This window comes from Mustelus asterias, chromosome 3 (genome assembly GCF_964213995.1).
Source record: "Mustelus asterias chromosome 3, sMusAst1.hap1.1, whole genome shotgun sequence".
NCBI classification, from domain to species: Eukaryota; Metazoa; Chordata; class Chondrichthyes; order Carcharhiniformes; family Triakidae; genus Mustelus; species Mustelus asterias.
Window position 1 is genome coordinate 47749823 of NC_135803.1, and position 20565 is coordinate 47770387.

A 20565-nucleotide genomic window follows, 5' to 3' on the forward strand; every position below is an offset into this window, starting at 1 on the left:
ACTGTCCTCCTTCAAACTAAAATCAATAAAAACCATCACTCCCATCTAAGAACTCTAGCTATGTCTCTCCATGAAAATTCACTCACAGGTAAGTTAGTGGTAATGGTAGAGTTAAAAAATAAAATCGCCTTCAAGCTACATGTTACACTTCATAAATTCAAAGCCATGCACAACAGCATCATGGAAGTGTAAATTGCAAAGAAAAGAATGGCTTAAAAACATACAAAGCTGAGGAATAATAACATGGAAAACATTCAGTCTGCTTTCAACATTAAGGACAGAAAATGTAAAAGATTATTCTAATAGGCTATTTGCAATGATGAGTTGGAGAAATGGAAATACAAAATGAAACTCCAAACAGAGGAGAACAATGTGGCAGGTGCAACCACATTCATCTAAACATGTCGATCTAATGCTGTAAATCCAGAATGGCTGGCGTCACGAATAATGACAGCGGCACAGATTAAACCGAGAGCAATAAGCTCAAGTCATTTTAATAAGATTCCAAGCATATCAAAGCAAGGGGAAAATAGTGTAACCTGCATGAGATCAAAATGGCAAATGGAAGAAATAACAAAAATATAATTTCGTCAGGAAATGTCTCACAATTTTATTATCACTCCTCCACCATTACCATTTACCTATAGATACAAGTGCTGGGATTTTGCAGTTCTTTAATTGAAAAAGCATTCCATAAGTGGATAGAAACTGACAACAGGTGGGAAAGAATCTACCTTTTACTTTTTGTTAGGTGTAAATCATGCACACACACCATTGAGAACGTCAGAGACAGTGAAGTGGGTGGGCATGTGAATATTTTGCTTCTCGTATCTCCTGAGGATAAAATTTCTGAATTTCATGAGTGTGATTTTAATCTAATTTCCTCCTCTTAATGTGCACAGGCCCATTAATGTCAAGATTGTTTTAAACACACATCCTCACTATTGCTCCAATTCACTTGTCTCAGTTGGTAACTCACACATTTGAGGCAAAATGAGGTGGATACGAGCTGAAACACAGACTTGAATGCATAGCTCACTCTTTGTCACTTGAGCCTTGAGAGCATTGCTGCAATAGTCAACACACCAGTTATTTGGCGACTAGAAGATAAAATGGTACTTGAAAAAAAGCAGTTATCTGATTATTCATTTTTCAGGTGTTTTGTGGCCCTTGATATATGTGTGATTTGTTAGTTATACATCTACAAAACAATGTCAACACTTCAAAATATATTGGGCCACAAATTTTCTGGAGCAGTGTTTGTCATTAGTTAGAAATGTTCCTTTGCATACTTCAACAAAAGTTTGCTCACAAAAATGTCAGCTGATTAACAGTACAATGAGAGGAACAATGCACCTGGAACCTGAGTGATGGGACAATTAAAAAGGCTAGTTAGTTAAATACTGTGATTTAAGAATTGAGAAATAAGCTCAGGGAAAACAGAGAGAGCGGATGAACTGAAGATGGATAATTCAATGTCAAATTGTGCACAGAAAGAAAAATAAAGAGAGAATACGAGACAAAGTAAAACCCAATTTTTCCCAGAATCTCAATATTCACATTTTACATCTGTTCCCAAAGCCTGATAATGTTCTACAATTTATATAAAACAGTATCATTACTCTTACAAGTATAAATTTTGGTCCAATCATCCTATGACATGCTAATGTGTTATATAGAGTTCATACCCATCATAGTAGGATTGTTGGTATTAATGCAATTTGGCCGTTATAAGCAGTGGATGGTTAAAAATACAAAGTAATACAATGCAAACCAAAAGACAATTAAATCTGCCAATATACCTGAATTCAGCCGAACTTTTTAAACAGCAAATAGTAAGGATTAGTTATAGTAAAATTAAGGTGCAAAGAGTTTATTGAATTTCTTTCTCTAAGATGCACTTTAAAAATTGATTTATTGGATGTGGGCATCGCTGGCTAGACCAGCATTTATTGCCCATCCCTACCTGCCCTTCAGAAGGTGGTGGTGAGCTACCTTCTTGAATGATGCAGTCCCTGAGGTGTAGATATACCCACAATGTCATTCGGGAGGGAGTTCCAGGATTTTGAATGGTCCTGTGTTGTAGCTTTGGCAGGTTGCCGCCTCATTTTAAGCTATGCCTGGTGTTGCTCCTGGCATGCACCCCTGCACTCTTCATTGAACTAGTGTTAATCCCCTGACTTGGTGCTGATGGTAGAGTGGGGGGATATGCTGAGTCACGAGGTTACAGATTGTGGTTGAATACAATTTTGCTGATGGCCCACAGTATCACATGGATGCCCAATTTGGAGCTGCTAAATTTGTTCAGTCTATTCCATTTAGCACAGTGGTAGTGCCGCAAAACAAGATGGAGGGTATCCTCAATGTGAAGACAGGACTTCCATCTCCAGGACTGTGTGGTGGTCACTCCTAATACCGTGGGACAGATGCATCTGCAACCAGCAGATCAGGTCAAGTTTGTTTTTCCCTCTTGTTGGTTCCCTCACCACCTGCCACAATCCCAGTCTAGCAGCTATGTCCCTTAGGGCCTGGCCAGCTGTCTACGGTGGTGTTACTGAGCCACTCTTGGTCATGTACATTGAAGTTCACCCACCCACATTACATTCTGCACTCTTACCATCCTCAGTGCTTCCTCTAAGTGGCGATCAACATAGATGTCAGCTGAAGTGGGATGGTACATGGTAATCAACAGGTTTTCTTGCCCATGTTTGATCTGGTGCTACGAGACTCCATGGGGGTCCAGACTCGATGTTGAGGACTCCCATGACAGCTCCCTCTCGACAGGATACCACTGCACCACCACCTCTATTGGGTCTGCTCTGCTGGTGACACAGGGCATACCCAGGAATAGTGATGTCTGGAACATTATCTGTAGGGCATGATTCCATATGACTACATCAGACTGCGACCTGACTTGTCTGTGCAAGTTAATGAAGACTTCGTAGGGTCGACAGGGCTGACTTTGCCACTGTCATTTCCTGTGCCTAAGTCGATGCTGGGTGATCCATCTGGTTTCATTCCTTTTTGTTCCACTTGTAGAGGTTGAATACAACTGAGCTGGCTAGGCCATTTCAGAGGGCATTTATGAGCCAACCAGCTGTGGGTCTGGAATCACATGTAGCCAGATAAGGTAAGGATGGCAGGTTTCTTTCCTTAAAGGACATTAGCAGTGAACCAGCTGGGTTTTTATGATAACTGACAATGGTTTCATAATCATCATGGTTTTTAAAATTGCACCATTCGAACCCAGGGCCCCACAACAGTACCCTGGGTCTCTGGGTTATTAGTCAAGCAACAATATCACTGTTCCACTGCCTCCCTGGCATGCCTAATGTGCCATAAACCATTGTAACTTACTTCAGCGGAAATGGCAATTCTTATCACAATATTTGCCTTGAGTGGGTAGGTGCCTGACAAGTCTGGGCAGAGTCAAGTGACAGTAAAACCTTGTTCTTTTTCTTCTTTCGCCAGCACCAGCTGAGCAGGTAAAGAGTAGGAATAGCTGGTGATACATGTAGAGGAAAACACTGTGGCCAATAGGCTAGGAGACATTGTTTGGTTGAATAATTAAGTTGGCTTACAGGGCAGGATTCTGCAGAGACATTTGCATTGATCAGAACACCAACTTCTAACATGCCAACATTCTTGCACCAAAAATGCTGTGCACCAACACGCTCTGGCTGAACCAGAGTTGATGTTCCCATCAACCTGCTCTTTAAAGCGGCAAGGACACAGATTCCCCACAAGCAACAGCTGACTTCAGTTTTTTTGAAAGCTGGTTTAACAGGCACACAGCCTGCTCAGTAACAGATATATCATTCCAGAAAAGCACCAGAATTGAAACGGGAAGGAACAGGAATTAAACATTGAATTTTATTTGTTCAGCGTGACTTTTTAGAATGGCTCAGACATCTTAAAATTTTGGTTCTCGTAACCTTTTAAAAACAAGATCGAAATCCCCTTTGAAATATCTTAAATGAATACAGCTTATAAGTTGATAACTTTTTTGTTTCTTTTGTGTGGTCAAATGGACAACAGTCTACGAAATTAGGCCCAACATAAAATTGACCAATTTACATATATATAACTAAAAACTGCTTCGACAAGGTTATCACAAGTCAAAAGCCAACAGGGACACATACCTGAACTGTCTCGCATATCCAACAGGGTACTTCACTTTAACAATAGGGAAGTCATCATGACTCAAAACCAGAATCCAGACCTCTTACATGTTGAATAGAGAGGCTCAACTTTACAATGGAAAAGTCATTATGGCCTGAAACCCATCAGGAGGTATTCAACCAGAAGACATTGTGATTGTGTATTTCCTAGTTTCCACCAGACTTCCTTATCACCCCATTGCCCGAAAGCCAGGGAACATTCGAAGAAGGAAAGGGAAGGATGAAAACATCCATTTTCAAGACAAACTCTAGTGAAGAGTCCACCAAACCTACTATGACTCGGGACAATACAAGACAGCATGTGAGATCCACCAAGAGGACCCAGAGTTCATCTGTCATCGTGAGCTCAGTAAATTACATCCAAACAGCCCAATCGGGTAGTATCCATTTCTCAGGCAATTAGCCTGCTTTGGGGAAAGTTAACTTAATCTATTGTGCAAGATTGTTTCTTTAACCTGTAAGTGTTTTTAATAAAGCTAAGTTTGAACCATAGTCCTTGATCTGTCTCAAAGTAAAGGCACTTGAGTAAATGTGATAATCTGGGCGAAGTGTCTGTATAGAATATTTCAATAAGAAATCTCACAACACCAGGTTAAAGTCCAACAGGTTTATTTGGCAGCACAAGCTTTCGGAGTGCTGCTCCTTCATCAGGTGAGTAAAGACTGTGTTCACAAACAGGGCATATACAGACACAAACTCAATTTACAAGATAATGGTTGGAATGCGAGTCTTTACAGATAATCAAGTCTTAAAGGTACAGACAATGTGAGTGGAGAGAGAGGGCCAAGCACAAGTTAAAGAGATGTGTATTGTCTCTAGCCAGGACAGTTAGTGAGATTTTGCAAGCCCAGGCAAGTCGTGGGGGTTACAGATAGTGTGACGTGAACCCAAGATCCCAGTTGAGGGCGTCCTCATGTGTGCGGAACTTGGCTATCAGTTTCCGCTCAGCGATTCTGCGTTGTCGTGTGTCGTGAAGGCCGCCTTGGAGAACGCTTACCCGAAGATTAGAGGCTGAATACCCGTGACTGCTGAAGTGTTCCCCGACTGGAAGGGAACATTCCTGCCTGGTGATTGTCGAGCGGTGTTCATTCATCCGTCGTCGTAGCGTCTGCATGGTCTCCCCAATGTACCATGCCTCAGGACATCCTTTCCTACAGCGTATCATGTAGACAACGTTGGCCGAGTTGCAAGAGTGTGTACCGTGTACCTGGTAGATGGGTTCTCACGTGAGATGACGGCATCCGTGTCGCTGATCCGGCACATCTTGCAGAGGTTGCTGTGACAGGGTTGTGTGGTCTCGTGGTCACTGTTCTTCTGAAGGCTGAGTAGTTTGCTGCAGACAATGGTCTGTTTGAGGTTGTGCGGTTGTTTGAAGGCAAGAAGTGGGGGTGTGGGGATGACCTTGGCAAGATGTCTGTCTTCATCGATGACATGTTGAAGGCTCCGGAGAAGATGTCGTAGCTTCTCTGCTCCGGGGAAGTACTGGACGACGAAGGGTACTCTGTCCACCGTGTCCTGTGTTAGTCTTCTGAGGAGGTCGGTGTGGTTTTTCGCTGTGGCACATCGGAACTGTCAATCGATGAGTCGAGCGCCATATCCTGTTCTTATGAGGGCGTCTTCCAGCGTCTGTTGCGATCCTCCTCATCTGAGCAGATCCTGTGTATACGGAGGGCTTGTCCGTAGAGGATGGCTCCTTTAACGTGTTTAGGGTGGAAGCTGGAAAAGTGGAGCATCATGAGGTTATCTGTGGGCTTGCGGTACAGTGAAGTGCTGAGGTGACCATCCTTGATGGAGATGCGTGTGTCCAAGAATGCAACCGTTTCCGGAGAATAGTCCATGGTGAGTCTGATGGTGGGATGGAACTTGTTGATGTCATCATAGAGTTGTTTCAATGATTGTTATTGTTCGCCATGAGTCCAAAGGAAGAAAATATCATCAACGTATCCAGTGTATAGCGTCGGTTGAAGGTCCGGTGCGGCGAAGAGGTCTTGTTCAAACCTGTGCATTAAGATGTTGGCATATTGAGGTGCGAATTTGGTCCCCATGGCTGTTCCGTGTGTCTGGATGAAGAACTGGCTGTTGAAGGTGAAGATGTTGTGGTCCAGGATGAAGCGGATGAGTTGTAGAATTGCATCCGGAGATTGGCAGTTGTCAGCATTGAGTACTGAGGCAGTTGCAGCAATGCTGTCGTCATGGGGGATGCTGGTGTAGAGTGCCGAGACATCCATTGTGACGAGGAGTGTTCCTGGTTCAACTGCTCCATGTGTGCTGAGTTTTTGTAGGAAGTCTGTAGTGTCGCGCCAGAAGCTGGGGGTTCTTCGTACAATGGGTTTCAGGATGCCCTCAATGAAGGCTACGCACGGAACAGCCATGGGGACCAAATTCGCACCTCAATATGCCAACATCTTAATGCACAGGTTTGAACAAGACCTCTTCACCGCACAGGACCTTCAACCGACGTTATACACTAGATACATTGATGACATTTTCTTCCTTTGGACTCAAGTCGAACAATCATTGAAACAACTATATGTTGACATCAACAAGTTCCATCCCACCATCAGACTCACCATGGACTACTCTCCGGAATCGGTTGCATTCTTGGACACACGCATCTCCTTCAAGGACGGTCACCTCAGCACTTCACTGTACCGCAAGCCAACGGATAATCTCACAATGCTCCACTTCTTCAGCTTCCACCCTAAACACATTAAAGAAGCCACCCCCTATGGACAAGCCCTCCGTATACAAGGATGTGCTGAGATGAGGAGGTTCGCAACAGACACCTACAGATACTGAAAGACGCCCTCATAAGAACAGGATATGGTGCTCGACACATCGATCGACAGTTTCGACGTGCCACAACGAAAAACCGCACCGACCTCCTCAGAAGACAAACACGGGACACGGCGGACAGAGTACTCTTCATCTTCCAGTACTTCCCCGGAGCTGACAAGCAACGACATCTTCTCCGGAGCCTTCAACATGTCATCGATGAAGACAGACATCTTGCCAAGGCCATCCCCACGCCCCCACTTCTTGCCTTCAAACAGCCGCACAACCTCAAACAGACCATTGTCTGCAGCAAACTACCCAGCCTTCAGGAGAACAGTGACCACGAGACCACACGACCCTGCCACAGCAACCTCTGCAAGATGTGCCGGATCAGCGACACGGATGCCATCATCTCATATGAGAACACCATCCACCAGGTACACAGTACATACTCTTGCGACTCGGCCAACATTGTCTACCTGATACGCTACAGGAAAGGATGTCCCGAGGCATGGTACTTTGGGGAGACCATGCAGATGTTACAACAATGGATTAATGAACACCACTTGACAATCACCAGGCAGGAGTGTTCCCTTCCAGTCAGGGAACATTTCAGCAGTCATGGGCATTCAGCCTCTGATCTTCAGGTAAGCGTTCACCAAGGCGGCCTTCACGACACACAACGCAGAGTTGCTGCGCAGAGACTGATAGACAAGTTCCGCACATGAGGACGGCCTCAAATGGGATCTTGGGTTCATGTCACACTATCTGTAATCCCCACGACTTGCCTGGGCTTGCAAAATCTCACTAACTGACTTGGGTTGGAGACAATACACACTTTAACTTGTGCTTGGCCCTCTCTCCACTCACATTGTTTGTATCTTTAAGACTTGATTATCTGTAAAGACTCGCATTCCAACCATTATCTTGTAAATTGAGTTTGTGGCTGTGTATGCCCTGTTGGTGAACACAAGTCCTCACTCACCTGCTCAAGGAGCAGCGCTCCGAAAGCTTGTGCTGCCAAATAAACCTGTTGGACTTTAACCTGGTGTTGTGAGACTTCTTACTGTGCTTATCCCAGTCCAATGCCGGCATCTCCACATCATAGAATATTTCAGACATTACACTTCAGCAAGATTGAAGTAACCTTTAAAATGTTATGTTTTGATTCCTATTGCACAACTTTCCCTGCAGGAAAATCTGAGCCTCCACCCTGCAGACAAGATTGTGCCAGAAATTGCTGACAGCATCCAAACAAGAGATGTTGAAACCATACCTGTATGTCCTGGAGGAAGCCCTAACTGCTGCCCAAGGAAACTCAAAAGAAATAATGCATCTAGATATCAAGTGGCAAAATTCCTCTGTCAACATCATCCCAGGATATTAGGCAAAAGAACAGTGCAGATGTAAAGTAAATCAAGTGATATTTTATTTTTGCAGCGAAGACTCATTGCTGAACATCTGAGGTAGTTATGGCTGCACAATGTCAACTTCAGCTGCTTAGTGCAAGACTTGTGTTGATTGGTTATTAAAATGCTTCCTGTTAAAACTGTATAGTTTAGAATGACTTAATTAATGCATAAAAATATAAATAGAACACAGTAAATTATAAATACAATTCAATAAATAAGAAACATTTTCTCAAAACAAAATTTGCAGTCATCTGTGGCTGATGATCACTGTCACAAATCAGAAAGTCCTCTCAGTAAGAGCTGAAACTCTAATGCCTCCGGCGCCTCCCCCGTACCCGTGACCGGACCCCTCTTGTTCCAATGACATGTCCAGCAACAGATAGCTCATTGTTGGGATGCTGCTGCCCAGACGTTGCATCCATTAGAGGTGTAGCTGCTGGCTCATGGGCCTGCACAGCTTCTGTACTTGGACCCATCAGGAATGGTTCTACTGTAGCCATTTGTGTTACTGCTATACCACCTGCACACATCTCTGGTGTTTGTATTGGCATCTGGTTAAGCTCACTTGCAGCATCCTGATAATGCTGGATTTGTTTTGTAGCCGTCAATGCATCAGTAAGTTTTTGAATAGAAAGTGCCAGCTGCTGACAAAGACTTGTCTTCAACTCCCTCACCTCATGGCAAAGACTTGTCTTCAAATCTCTCACCTCCTGACAAAGACCTGTCTTCAACTCCCTCACCTCCTGACAAAGACCTGTCATCTCCTGTCTGATCAAGTCCAGAGCATCTAGCTGTCTGTCATGTTGTGCCACTAATATATCCCGCAGTCCTGCAGCAAAGACCTCTTCCACCTCTTCTACTGAAGTCTCAATATGGGGCTGATGTGGTCCACGTGTCACTGAAGATGATGGATCTGCTTGAACTGTTGGAGGTCCCTCACTACTCGACATTTCGGATCTGTCTATCACACATCCCCCCAATATCCCCACGGCATCAGCTTCATGGATGCCAGGATGACCTCTATCTGTGCCTCGCTCCGAGCAGGAGGGACCAGATGGAGAGGTGGCGATCTGAATATTGTCCCAGGATTGCAACCCTCCAACATCAGCATCCTGTAGGTGTAATGTGGAGACAGGAGTAACAGTACCACTTGGCTTGCCCTCCCAGCCAGGATGCACAGCTTCCTGTTCATCTGAATGCCACTCCACCTCCTCTTTTAGTTCAATTACTGTCACACTTTCCTCCTCTTTGACCCGTGGCTCAGTATCATCCACAGACCTTTCAACAATGTTGGCTGCAGCTACCCACTCACTGCCATCTCCAGACGGTACATCCAAAGGTGGCTGTGCTCCTGTCAAAGAAAACATTCATGCAGGTTCATGTCATATCACAGAAGCCCAAATGTACATATGTGGTTTAAACATTCAGCTGGCAACACTCACCTCGCCCCATTCCAATGTCTGCTTGACTACCAGACACTGAACTATTACTGACTCCCACCAGCTGCCTGGCCCTCTCTTCATATTCATTAAGATCCTTCAGAAACGCCACACCACCATCCCTGGTCAACAAACGCTCCCGGGCATTATGAGCCATCTTAATCTGTTTAAACAGACATGCAAAATAAATTTTACTTCAGTTCTATTTTGTTACCTTTGATTTAACTTTTGCAGTTAACATTCACCAAGTAATGTCACCTTTTCACTGTGGTTGCAGATAATGGATCTTTTACAAGCCCTGTCCTAATAGCAACTAAATTTTACAACCACTTATCACCCTAAACCCACCCACAAAACCACAAGGCTGTCACTTCATAACTGTAAATCCCAAATGAAAAATAAAATCCATGAGCTTTACAAACCCTGGCAGATCGCGTTAAATCATTCAATTTCTTGCGACATTGCTCTGCAGTCCGTGGAATGATACTGTTAGCAGTCACAGTCTCTGCAACCTCCTTCCATGCCAAGATGCTAACTTTTCTTGGTGCCCTGCGCCTATCATAACCAAGAAGCCTGTGACGCTTTGCCTCCACCTCATTGAGAAGTGTGTCGAGGTCTTCATCACTAAAGTTATGACATTTCTTCCTCTCATCTGCTTTTTGGACTGCCATCTTCTCCTCTGTAAGCAAGTAAATAAGTGTTTTTCAGACTATTTATTAATTAGCTGGTCTTTTAAAATCTGTCCATGCACTTGCCCATTTATAGGAGAGGAGCCAGCAGAGGGGGGAAATGGTGTTGTATTGGGGAGTACGGTAATGAGAGCAATGAAAGGGATAGGTATGGATAGCAGCAGAACACTAACACGGGGAACAGGATAAAGGATTGTTGGAATAAAGATACAAGTTTCATTTACAGGTGTGGTCTGTGTGCATCAAAATAGTTCACAAAATGCTTTTATTAATTTGTTCACAAGTCTTCAGTAAACTGTTCTTCCATCATACAGGTATAGAATTACAATGCAGAAACATTACAGTAGGCAATAGCATAAAGTATTCTAATACATGGCAAATGGACACAAAACATTACAAGTCGAGCTTGCTGCTAGCTAACAACACTTTATAAACAAGGGAGACAAAGTCAACGTTATAAAGAAACCTCATTGGACGAGAACAGTGGATTTAATGTTTGTCAGAAACTCCGCAAGAAAAAGGCCAAGTTATTTATATCCATCAGCAATGATTGTATTTTCACCAGCTCTTGGTTTGCACTGTAAAGAAAGCAGAAGATTGTTAAGAAAACCACACCCTTCAATGCATTCCATTAGTAACACTTATTTTGGCTTGTTCCAAGGAAACAAGACTACTCCCACTTTTGAACCAAATCACAGTGCTTTGGGTAGGTTAACCATCGCATCATTTTTTATATGTTCACACAGGATGTGTGCATCACTGGTTAGGCCACTTACCTGAACACCCATTGTGCTATTATAGAGGGGGAATTTGAGGATTCTGACCCAGCAACAGCCAGATGGCATGTTGCTTGAAGGGGAAGGACTGCTGTCCCTGGCCTTGGGTGAAATGGGGCAGTTTTTTGTTGAGTTGTGTATTCTGTAGATGGTACACATTCTACAGCCAATGCAGTGCATGGCACAAGCAAAGTGAATGTTTAAAGTAGTGGATGTGATGCCAACTATGGCCTGACTAAAACTTGTGTTGGTGCAGCACTTAGCCAGTTTAGAAGAGGATCATGGGGTAGGCCATTCATGTCTGCATCACCATTGTAGTAAGAAGTTTAACAACACCAGGTTAAAGTCCAACAGGTTTATTTGGTAGCAAAAGCCACACAAGCTTTCGAAGCTCTAAGCCCCTTCTTCAGGTGAGTCATGCTCACCATTGTAGATCATGGCTGATAAGTTAAGTGCCATATATCCCCTACCCCTTCGATGTCATTAGCATTTAGAAATCTATCAATGCTCGACTTGAACACTCAATGACTATGCTTCCAGTCCTCTGATGTAGAGAATTCTTAAGATTCACTCCCACATGATTAAAACAATTCCTCATCAGTCCTACATGGCTTGGCCTTTGCAGGTATTTACAAGAGGTTGTTTGGACTCAAAAATTGCAGCCAAGGAAGAATTGATGGTATGGTTTCCTACGTGAGGCAGCACTGCGGAACCAGGTTCAATTCTAGCCTTAGGTGAATGTCTGAAGTTTGCACCCAGTGTGTGGATTAGCCATGGTAAAAGTGTGCTCTACAGAGATAGGAGAGGAAAGACAGCATGGGCAAGATACTCTTGGTAGAATGGGTGTAAAGGAAGGACCTAGTTAAACAAATTGGTATGTTATACCAATTTCAGTCCCAGTTCCATATTATCCTCTGAAGATGAACCTGGTTAGCTGCTCTGCAATGTTCTTCTCAAATGTTCCTTCTCTACCTCAAATGGACCCCACAGTCAACCAGCAAGAAACAATCTATTTCATCTTCTTGACCCTGTTGCCACATTCCAAAAACCTCCCACTCCTCAGGCTTGGTTTTGCTAACTATATATGCCTCTGCCTTCTACAATCATTACTGTTGGGTTTTTAGGCCTCAAAATGCAAATTGGTGCAAGTCATTATCAATTCTTTTAAATATTAGCCATTGCCTGTCATACTGTTTACTTTCAGCCAACTTGCCCCACACATTTCAGTTTAAAACTCTACTTCAGACAAAAGTAAATTGTTATTAGTCACAATTAGGCTTACATTAACACTGCAATGGAGTCACTGAAAATCCCTGAGTCACACTTGTGCCTATTCAGGTACACTGAGGGAGAATTTAGCATGGTCAATTCACCTAACCAGCACGTCTTTTGGATTGTGGGAGGAAACCAGAGCACTTGGAGGAAACCCACACAGACATGGGAAGAACGTGCAGATTTCAGTGACCCAAGCTAGGAATTGAACGGGTGCTGTGATGCAACAGTGCTAACCACTGTGCACTGGGACTACATTGTCCCAAAGAATGTTCAAAGATTAATTAGTCATTTCCCCCCCCAATGCCTGTTCCCTAGTTAGCTATTCACCATAATACTCTAGGAAACCACCTTATATGCTTTAACTTCCATAGCATTAAGACACATTGGGTAAATCCAATCTCCATACAGATTGAAGTCCTTTATTTTGCGACACCCTTGATACACCTCAAATTTCCTTCTACATCATGGCACCACTTTAATGGCCGATAAACAAGCCCCACCTGAATGATTTTAGCTCTGCCCATATTCTACATCGCCTTCCAATCCAAGATCCTCATGTACCAACTCATCCCTCATCAGCACTACTTCATCCATTAACTTTTTGTCCTTTCCCAAATGTTGAATATTCAAATATTCAGCCCCCAGTCTTGGTCACCCCAATGCCACATGTCTACACTGGTAAACAGATCACGTGTGCCAATCTACCTTGTTGCTAATGCTGTATGCCATCAGATAAAGGACCTTCAAGTCTGCCTGTTTGACATTCCATAGTTAAACATTGTGCAGCATGGGTCGAGAGAGGAACTCTTGTAGGAGCAATATTGCAGGGCAGATGATTGGACAGGCATCAACCACACCATCCTGCTTTGTGCTAGGTACAATTCCCAATTAGTGCAGGGTTTTCTCCATTTCCTATTGACACCAGTTTGGCAAGGTCTCCTAGATCCCAGTTGCTCAAATTCTGCCTCAATGCCAAGAGCAGTCAATCACCTCACTTCTAGAATTCAGTCCTTTTGTTCACATTTGGATCAAAGCTTTAACAGACAGGAGTTGAATAGGCCCCTTAAGTACCTAAACCGATCAGTGAGCAGGTTACAGTCATTAGTGCCAATGACACCTTCCATCACTTTGCTGATGATTGAGAGTATACTATGGCTAGGTTGGATTTGATGTGGAGATCCTGGCGTTGGACTAGGGTAGTCTCAGTAAGTCTCAACACCAGGTTAAAGTCCAACACATTTATTTGGTAGCACGAGCTTTCGGAGCATTGATCCTTCATCAGGTTGGATTTGTTTTTAGTGAACAGGGCAATTTTCCACATTGCCGTGTAGATGCCAGTGTTGTTGCTGCCCTGGAACTTGGTTAAGGTTATGTCTAGTTCAGAAGTCTGTCTGATTGCTGGCATATTAACAGGACCCATCACCTTTTGCAATAGCGTTTTCAGCCATTCCTCGATAGTACATGGAGAAAGCCAAATTCACTGAAGACGACATCACATGCCAGGAGCTTAGCAAGAGACTGAAGGATTATCCTCCCAGTACTTGTCTGAAGATGGCTGTACTTTTCAGCCTCATCTGAACCTCATTTCAGATAAAGCTCGGCACAACATCATGGGCCGAAGGGCCTGTTCTGTGCTGTACTGTTCTATCTCTGCCCTCATGTGCTGGGCTCCCCATCATTGAGGATGAGAATACTTATGGAATCATTTTCTCCAGTTAGTGGTTTTAATTGCCCACCACCATTCACAACATGATACGGTCTGATCTGCTGGTTGGCTTAGCTCTTTTCAAACCATTCCACTTTCACTATTTGGCATGGATAGTCTTGTGTTGTAACTTTGACACCTTATGTCTAGCTATACTTGGCAATGCCACTGAAATTCTCATTGAGCTTGGGTTGACCATGGTTTGATGGCAAATAGATTGGGGCAATGCCAAACCAAGGTTACAGATTAGTGCTGCACAATGTGATGGAAGGCAGGACTTTGTCACCGCAAGTTTCACATGCCCCATGTTTGACCTAATGCCATGAAACGTCATGGAGCCCCGAGTCAACACCCTTCTGACTGTACACTCTTCTGGTATCACCCTGCTGCTGGGACAGGGCATATCTGGGGATGGTGGTATCTGAGATGTCTATAAAGTATGATCTGGAGCAAGTCACTGTTGCTTGACTAGTCTGATATAGTTCACCCGAATTGACAGTGCTCACATTGCTCCATTCATTTCTGGTGCTGTGGTTGATGCCAGGTATGTATTAATTGAATCCATGACAGTTGAAGTTAAAACTAAGACACAGCAGCTTTCTTCGAAGGTTTATTGACTTAGTTTACATTCAACACTATTAATAGTGTCCTAGCTATCAATAGGTGTACAAAAATCCATCACCCATTTAACAATACCAATAAACCTTTATCAAGCCTGTCCAATAACACTTTTGCAGCAGTTAAGTACAACTGAGACGTGCTAGGCTATTCCAGAAGTCATTAACAGCAGCCGCACCAGGGACCCTGCTTTGATTCCTAGGTCAGGTCACTGTCGAGTTTGCACATTCTCCCCATGTGTGCACAGGTTTCCTCCCACAGTTCAAAGAGGTGCAGGTTGGGTGGATTGGTCATGCTAATTGCCTCCAAGTGTCAGGGGGACTAGCTAGGGTAAATGTATGGGGTTATGGGGATAGGGCCTGGGTGGGATTGATCAGTGCAGACTCAATGGGCTGAATGGCCACCTTTGGCACTGAAGGATTCTATGAATATAAGGGAGGAACTATGATGCTCCCGTCATTACTGATAGCCAATGTTACACCCACCCCAATATATTCATTATACTCACCCTTTTAATGAGCAATATTCCAAGAATTCATCAAAGCTAATTGCTGAAAGAGAGCAAAGCAGTATTCAGAAGGCATAATCATTTTGAAAATAAAAGGCAGCACTCATTTCCATCCGAGTCAGAATTGAAATAGTGTATCATCAGTTCTCGCATCCGACGGCACTTCCTATTTGTATTTATCATCATTCAGAGATGGATCTAGTGAAATTTTGAACACCAATCTGGCTATGAAAAATTGCAAACAACTTACAACAATTCAATTGTTAGCTAAACTTAGACCAAGTTGGTCTCCTCTGGAATTTGACTTGTTAAAGCTCACCTGCCAAAGATCCTTCAAGGATACAGCTAAGCACCCAGTGTGGTAAACATCGCCATCTAAAGACAAGAGAAGTGAGTTTAAAAACCATACATTTTAGTGTATTTACTGCAGGAGTCTAGTACTGTGATCAGAGAATCATTACTCAGCACTGTTCAATCTGACGGTAATTCCAGCTATTTGAGTAAGTTTCATCATCCACAGTCTAAAATTGCTACAAGTAATAAAAATTTACTTCAGAGCTTGCAATTATATGGCATGTCTAACATAGTAAAATGCTCCAAAGCTGTTGCAGGAGTGATCAAAAAAATCTGGTACCAAATCCCACAAGGAGCTATTGGGACAGGTGACCAAAGCTTTCAAAGAACCATGATTTTAGCAGTGTTATTAACTGACTCAAAAATGCAAAGTACTGCTCTCAGGTTTTCCCATACCACCATATCTAAATCACATGTCATGTATCTAACTCAAGTCAATTCGCACACAAAGACCTACCTTCAGCAGTGACAAGATGAGGCAGTTACACCATTTCTGGGTTAGTTCAATGCTAGAACTCCTTAGCCATCTTAAATTACAATGGGCGCTTGCATCCTAACGATAGCACTATAGGCTTCGTGAAAATCTCTGCTGTTTTCAAAGGGAAAACAAAAGTTAGCACAAAGACACCACATTTATGAATTTTACAAAAGATCATGACATGATCAGAAAACCATTTCTCAACACTTTCCAATCTGACGGTAATTCCAGCTATTTTGAGTTTGGTTTCATCATGCATGTCATATCAGATGCTCAACAAAAGCTCTGAGACTGTATCCTGGATCTTATGAACAAGGACTCAAACTGACCTGTCTGCGTAGAATCTAACCAGGTCCCATTCCTCAGATGTGACAATGGCACCTATATTGAAAGAGAACAATTAAAAAGACATCAGTATTTGCACAAAAAAAACCAACTGCTGCTCAACACTTTCCAATCTGGTTTCTTCAACCATGACAATTTACATTACAATCTACAGTCCTTTCACAAAATATTTGCCACCGATTAGACATGTAGCTTCAAATGTAAATGGCTATTTATAATTTCTAAATTACTCAAACAAATTTGTTGCAGGGTACATGACCAAACTAGTTGCAAGCTTCAGTGTTAGATACACAACACGTGGTTCAGATATGGCGGTATGGGAAAACCTGCAAGCAGGCATTTTGCCAAGCCAATAGAACAAGGACCCAGTGTTGCAACACAGGAAGTGCTAAACAATTTCAATCTTCTAAGAGAATCTTTTGAACCAAAATAGGTAAACAGCATCTAAACTCAAGGGCAACATGCCATAGTCCATGGTGACCTGAAGCAAATGCCCAAATGGCTGTGCAGTTTGAACCACACCATCGTGCTGAACATTGCCAATTGGATGGTAAAGACAAATAACCACGGTCAATTTTTTGGATGCTTAGTCTAGATGTTAGTATAAGTTGGTAGTGTTTGATTAAACTCACCAATTAATATGTTCCATCAGAAATATCAATTACTGAAAAAGAAAACAATATTAAATAAGTTCCCAACCCAACTCACATTTTTAAAGAAATTCAAAAGAAACCCAGCGTCATTTAATCAGAATTAGAACAGGATCATCAGTTCTCGAATCAGACGGCACTTCCTATTCAGTTTCATCATTCAAAATGGGTAAATACAATATCTACACTTAAAATTCAAATTCAAAATGGCGACAAGTGACAAATCTGTTAAAAGGGCCAAACAAAATTAAGTACTATATTATGCTTTGGTACCCAAATTTTATTGAGTGCCACATAATATTAAGACATAGCCCCCTCCAATCACCAGAGCATAGAATCCCTACAGTGAAAGAGGCCATTCAACCCATCGAATCTGCACTGAACACAATCCCACCTAGACCCTATCCCCACAACCCCATGCATTTACCCTAGCTAGTGCCCCTGATATTAAGGGGCAATTTAGCACGGCCAATCCACCTAACCCACACATCTTTTGACCATGGGAGGAAAACCAGAGCACCCGGAGGAAACCCATGCACATGGGGAGAACACAAACTCCACAGACAGGGACCCAAGACGGGAATCGAATTCAAGTCCCTGACGCGGTGATGCAGCAGTGCTAACCGCTGTTCCACCATGCTGCCCCAGGAAAGGCAAGGCTCTCCTGCAAAAATTTAATGCATGCCAAAAAACCAGGCGCACAGCTAAAACAGCTTTTTCTCTGTACAATAGCCAAATGCCCAATTGTTAAATATATGTTTAAAAATAAGCTGTGATAGGAAGGGAAGAGGCTATGCATTAAGCACATTCAATTTACTCAACTGTAAACCCCACAAGACATCCAAACTGACCTGTTAAAGCAAATAGTGTAGCGCAGATTCAACCTCAATCCCACTTCAGATGCGAAAATCCATACCTGCATTTAAAAAATGTGTTTAGTTTTCACATTAAAAAAGGACAAGTGATCAGAAAGCATCACTACAATATTCATCAATTCAGATACTTCCAACTATTCGCACCATTCACAACATAATCTTGGTGAATAATTTCCACAGATCACTGTAAAATAGTTAACTCCAGACAAATATTACCATTCACATCTGAAGTTAAGCAAAGGCCCCAGGAACTCGAATATAAATTCAGGCGCTCCGTCAGTTCTCAAAATAATCTGAGGAAGCATATTTTATATTAAGTAAATCACTGGGGCACCTACTTTAAACTCTCCACCCTTAATGTAAAAGAAGGAGCATGTTAAGCGCTGCAGCTACATCATCATATCCCACACTTTGCCCAGATATACACTGGGATGTTCCCACAGTTTGTTAGCATAATGGGCGGCGAGTACTGCCGATGGGCTGGGTGGGGAGGTAAAGCCGCACACTCAACATGAACATAAGCCCCCCCTCCCCCCATCGGCCGCCATTTTATCGGCGCTGAAACACGTGCAGCTGCGGGAACCCCAAGTTCAGGCGTCGCAGGCACCGAATTGGCTCTCGACGGCCCGGGTAGTAAAGGAACGATTACAGCAACTCGGAACAAGACGCAGTGGGTTGGGAGGGAGGTCAGCTTCCACCGACGGAACGGCGCGCTTATCGGCACATGGGGGGGCGGGGGTTCACTGGACACACAGGCGCGGGTACGGGCACATGGAGGTGGGGAGACGCACAGACGCAGGTGCCAACACGGGGCGGGGGTGGAAAAGAGGTACCTGCGCCTGAGTTCGACACACAGGCGCAGGTACCGGCACGGACGGTAACACGCAGGCGCCGTACCATGGGGATGGGGGGGAATGATACTCAGGCGCGGGTTTCAGCACCGACGGGTGACACGCAAGCTCTTAACACCCGGAGAAACCGTCACCCCCTCCCCCACCCCTGGCTCCCCACAGCTCGGAATCGGCTCTGTAACAGTATTTAAATAGAAAACGCTCGATCTGCACGCTGACAAATAGCCTGCAAAACCAGCCATCTTGCGCTGAATTACCATCGTGGAGACAGCCGGAACTGCCATCGGTGCGAGCAGCGAACGCCAAATGCCCGCTCGCTGCCAGCGCCGCCTTCAGAGAGAGCGCGAGCTCCGGCCGCTCCCCCTTTTATAGCCGGGCCAGGCCGGCTCCGTGACGTCACATCAAATCCTTAAATTGACTCGAAAATCAGCAACGGAGAACATGCCGGCGATGAAGATTTAATTTAAAACACAATAAAATGGGGAATATTGTCCTGCGCTTCGATTTTCAGTGTCGATTTATGAATGAGCCTGTCAAAAACGTCACTTCCGTCTTGTTTAAATTGGGCGCGCGCGGTATTGTCCTGGGGGCAAAAACAGGGAATAGGCGGCGCAGCAAATAAGTAGCAACAAGCGGGTGTTGCAACCGGGAACAGAAAGATGCGACGGTGGAGAGAGAATAGAGCCAAATTGCTGAGATTTTCCAGCATTTTCTGTTTTTGCACCAAATGCCCATCAAGACCTAGTGACCCTGCCTTTCTTCTGTATCCCTGCACAAGTAATCATCTAATGCCCTCTGCAATGCTTGAATTGAACTTGCTTCCATCACAATTCCACAGTAAGAAGTGTCCCAACAGCAGGTTAAAGTCCAAGAGGTTTATTTGGTGTCATGAGCTTTTGGAGCACTGCTTCATCAGGGACTCACCTGATGAAGGAGCAGTACTCTGAAGGCTCGTGATTCCAAATAAACCTGTTGGATTTTAACCTGGTGTTGAGAGACTTCTTACTGTGCTCACCTCAGTCCAACACTGTCATCTCCACATCATCACAATTCCAGGCAGTCCATTCCAGACCCAACCACTATTTTTTTCTTGCATCATATTTACTTCTTTTGCAAACCACTTTAAATCTGTGTCCTTTCCTTCTTGACCCTTTTACAAGTAGGAATGCAGTGGTTGGCACTGCAGCCTCACAGTGCCGGGAACCTGGGTTTGATTCTGGCCTTGGGTGACTGGAGTTTCCATGTCTATAAATCTTATCTGATCTTTGCCTTCAGCTCTGATGAAGGGTCATCCAGACTTGAAATGTTGGTTGAATTCTCCATAGATGCTGTCAGACCTGCATTTTCTGTTTTAGTTTCAGATTCCAGCATCAGCAGTATTTTGCCTTTATCTCCCCATGTTGGTGTGGGTTTCCTCTGGGTACTAGCAGAGTTGTTAAGTTGGAGGAGGTTACAGAAATAGGGAGGGGGGAGGTCAGGAATCTGAAAACCGATGATAAATGTCTAAATCAAGACATTGCTTGAACTTTTTGAATGCAAAGATTTTGTGGAAACGTTGCCTACACACTTGCCAATTTACTTTTAAGAACAAAAAAACGTTTCCAACAAAATAATAAATACTTCATGATGTCCCA

The 20565-nt window shown here is 43.7% G+C and overlaps 1 protein-coding gene and 4 non-coding genes across 5 annotated transcripts; all 5 read right to left on the bottom strand.

Moving 5' to 3' along the window:
* Positions 1 to 8364: 8364 nt before the first annotated feature.
* LOC144490863 (uncharacterized) lies at positions 8365 to 19280 on the bottom strand. The gene is made up of 10 exons (XM_078208557.1): positions 19189 to 19280; positions 18057 to 18121; positions 17188 to 17219; positions 16540 to 16591; positions 16190 to 16321; positions 15698 to 15753; positions 15379 to 15421; positions 10230 to 11074; positions 9811 to 9970; positions 8365 to 9719 (listed from the first exon to the last, which is right to left on the bottom strand). Exons 8-10 carry the CDS (start codon positions 10476 to 10478, stop codon positions 8677 to 8679), a joined length of 1452 nt encoding a protein of 483 aa, XP_078064683.1. The 5' UTR covers positions 10479 to 11074; positions 15379 to 15421; positions 15698 to 15753; positions 16190 to 16321; positions 16540 to 16591; positions 17188 to 17219; positions 18057 to 18121; positions 19189 to 19280; the 3' UTR covers positions 8365 to 8676.
* On the bottom strand, positions 15495 to 15568 carry LOC144491969 (small nucleolar RNA SNORD49). Its single transcript, XR_013497537.1, has one exon. It is a non-coding gene; the product is annotated as a small nucleolar RNA SNORD49 (small nucleolar RNA).
* Positions 15823 to 15894, bottom strand: LOC144491978 (small nucleolar RNA SNORD65). The gene has a single exon (XR_013497545.1). It is a non-coding gene; the product is annotated as a small nucleolar RNA SNORD65 (small nucleolar RNA).
* Positions 16394 to 16467, bottom strand: LOC144491977 (small nucleolar RNA SNORD65). Its single transcript, XR_013497544.1, has one exon. It is a non-coding gene; the product is annotated as a small nucleolar RNA SNORD65 (small nucleolar RNA).
* Positions 17301 to 17369, bottom strand: LOC144491970 (small nucleolar RNA SNORD49). Its single transcript, XR_013497538.1, has one exon. It is a non-coding gene; the product is annotated as a small nucleolar RNA SNORD49 (small nucleolar RNA).
* Positions 19281 to 20565: the final 1285 nt, after the last annotated feature.

Bases quoted from the DNA above. Each gene is read 5' to 3' on its own strand.
- LOC144490863 (XM_078208557.1), bottom strand. From the start codon at position 10,478: ATGGCAGTCCAAAAAGCAGATGAGAGGAAGAAATGTCATAACTTTAGT. The intron at 9,971-10,229 runs GTTTGTAAAGCT...CTGTTTAAACAG, and splicing joins ATTTAACGCGATCTGCCAGG to ATTAAGATGGCTCATAATGC. The intron at 9,720-9,810 runs GTGAGTGTTGCC...TTTCTTTGACAG, and splicing joins AGACATTGGAATGGGGCGAG to GAGCACAGCCACCTTTGGAT.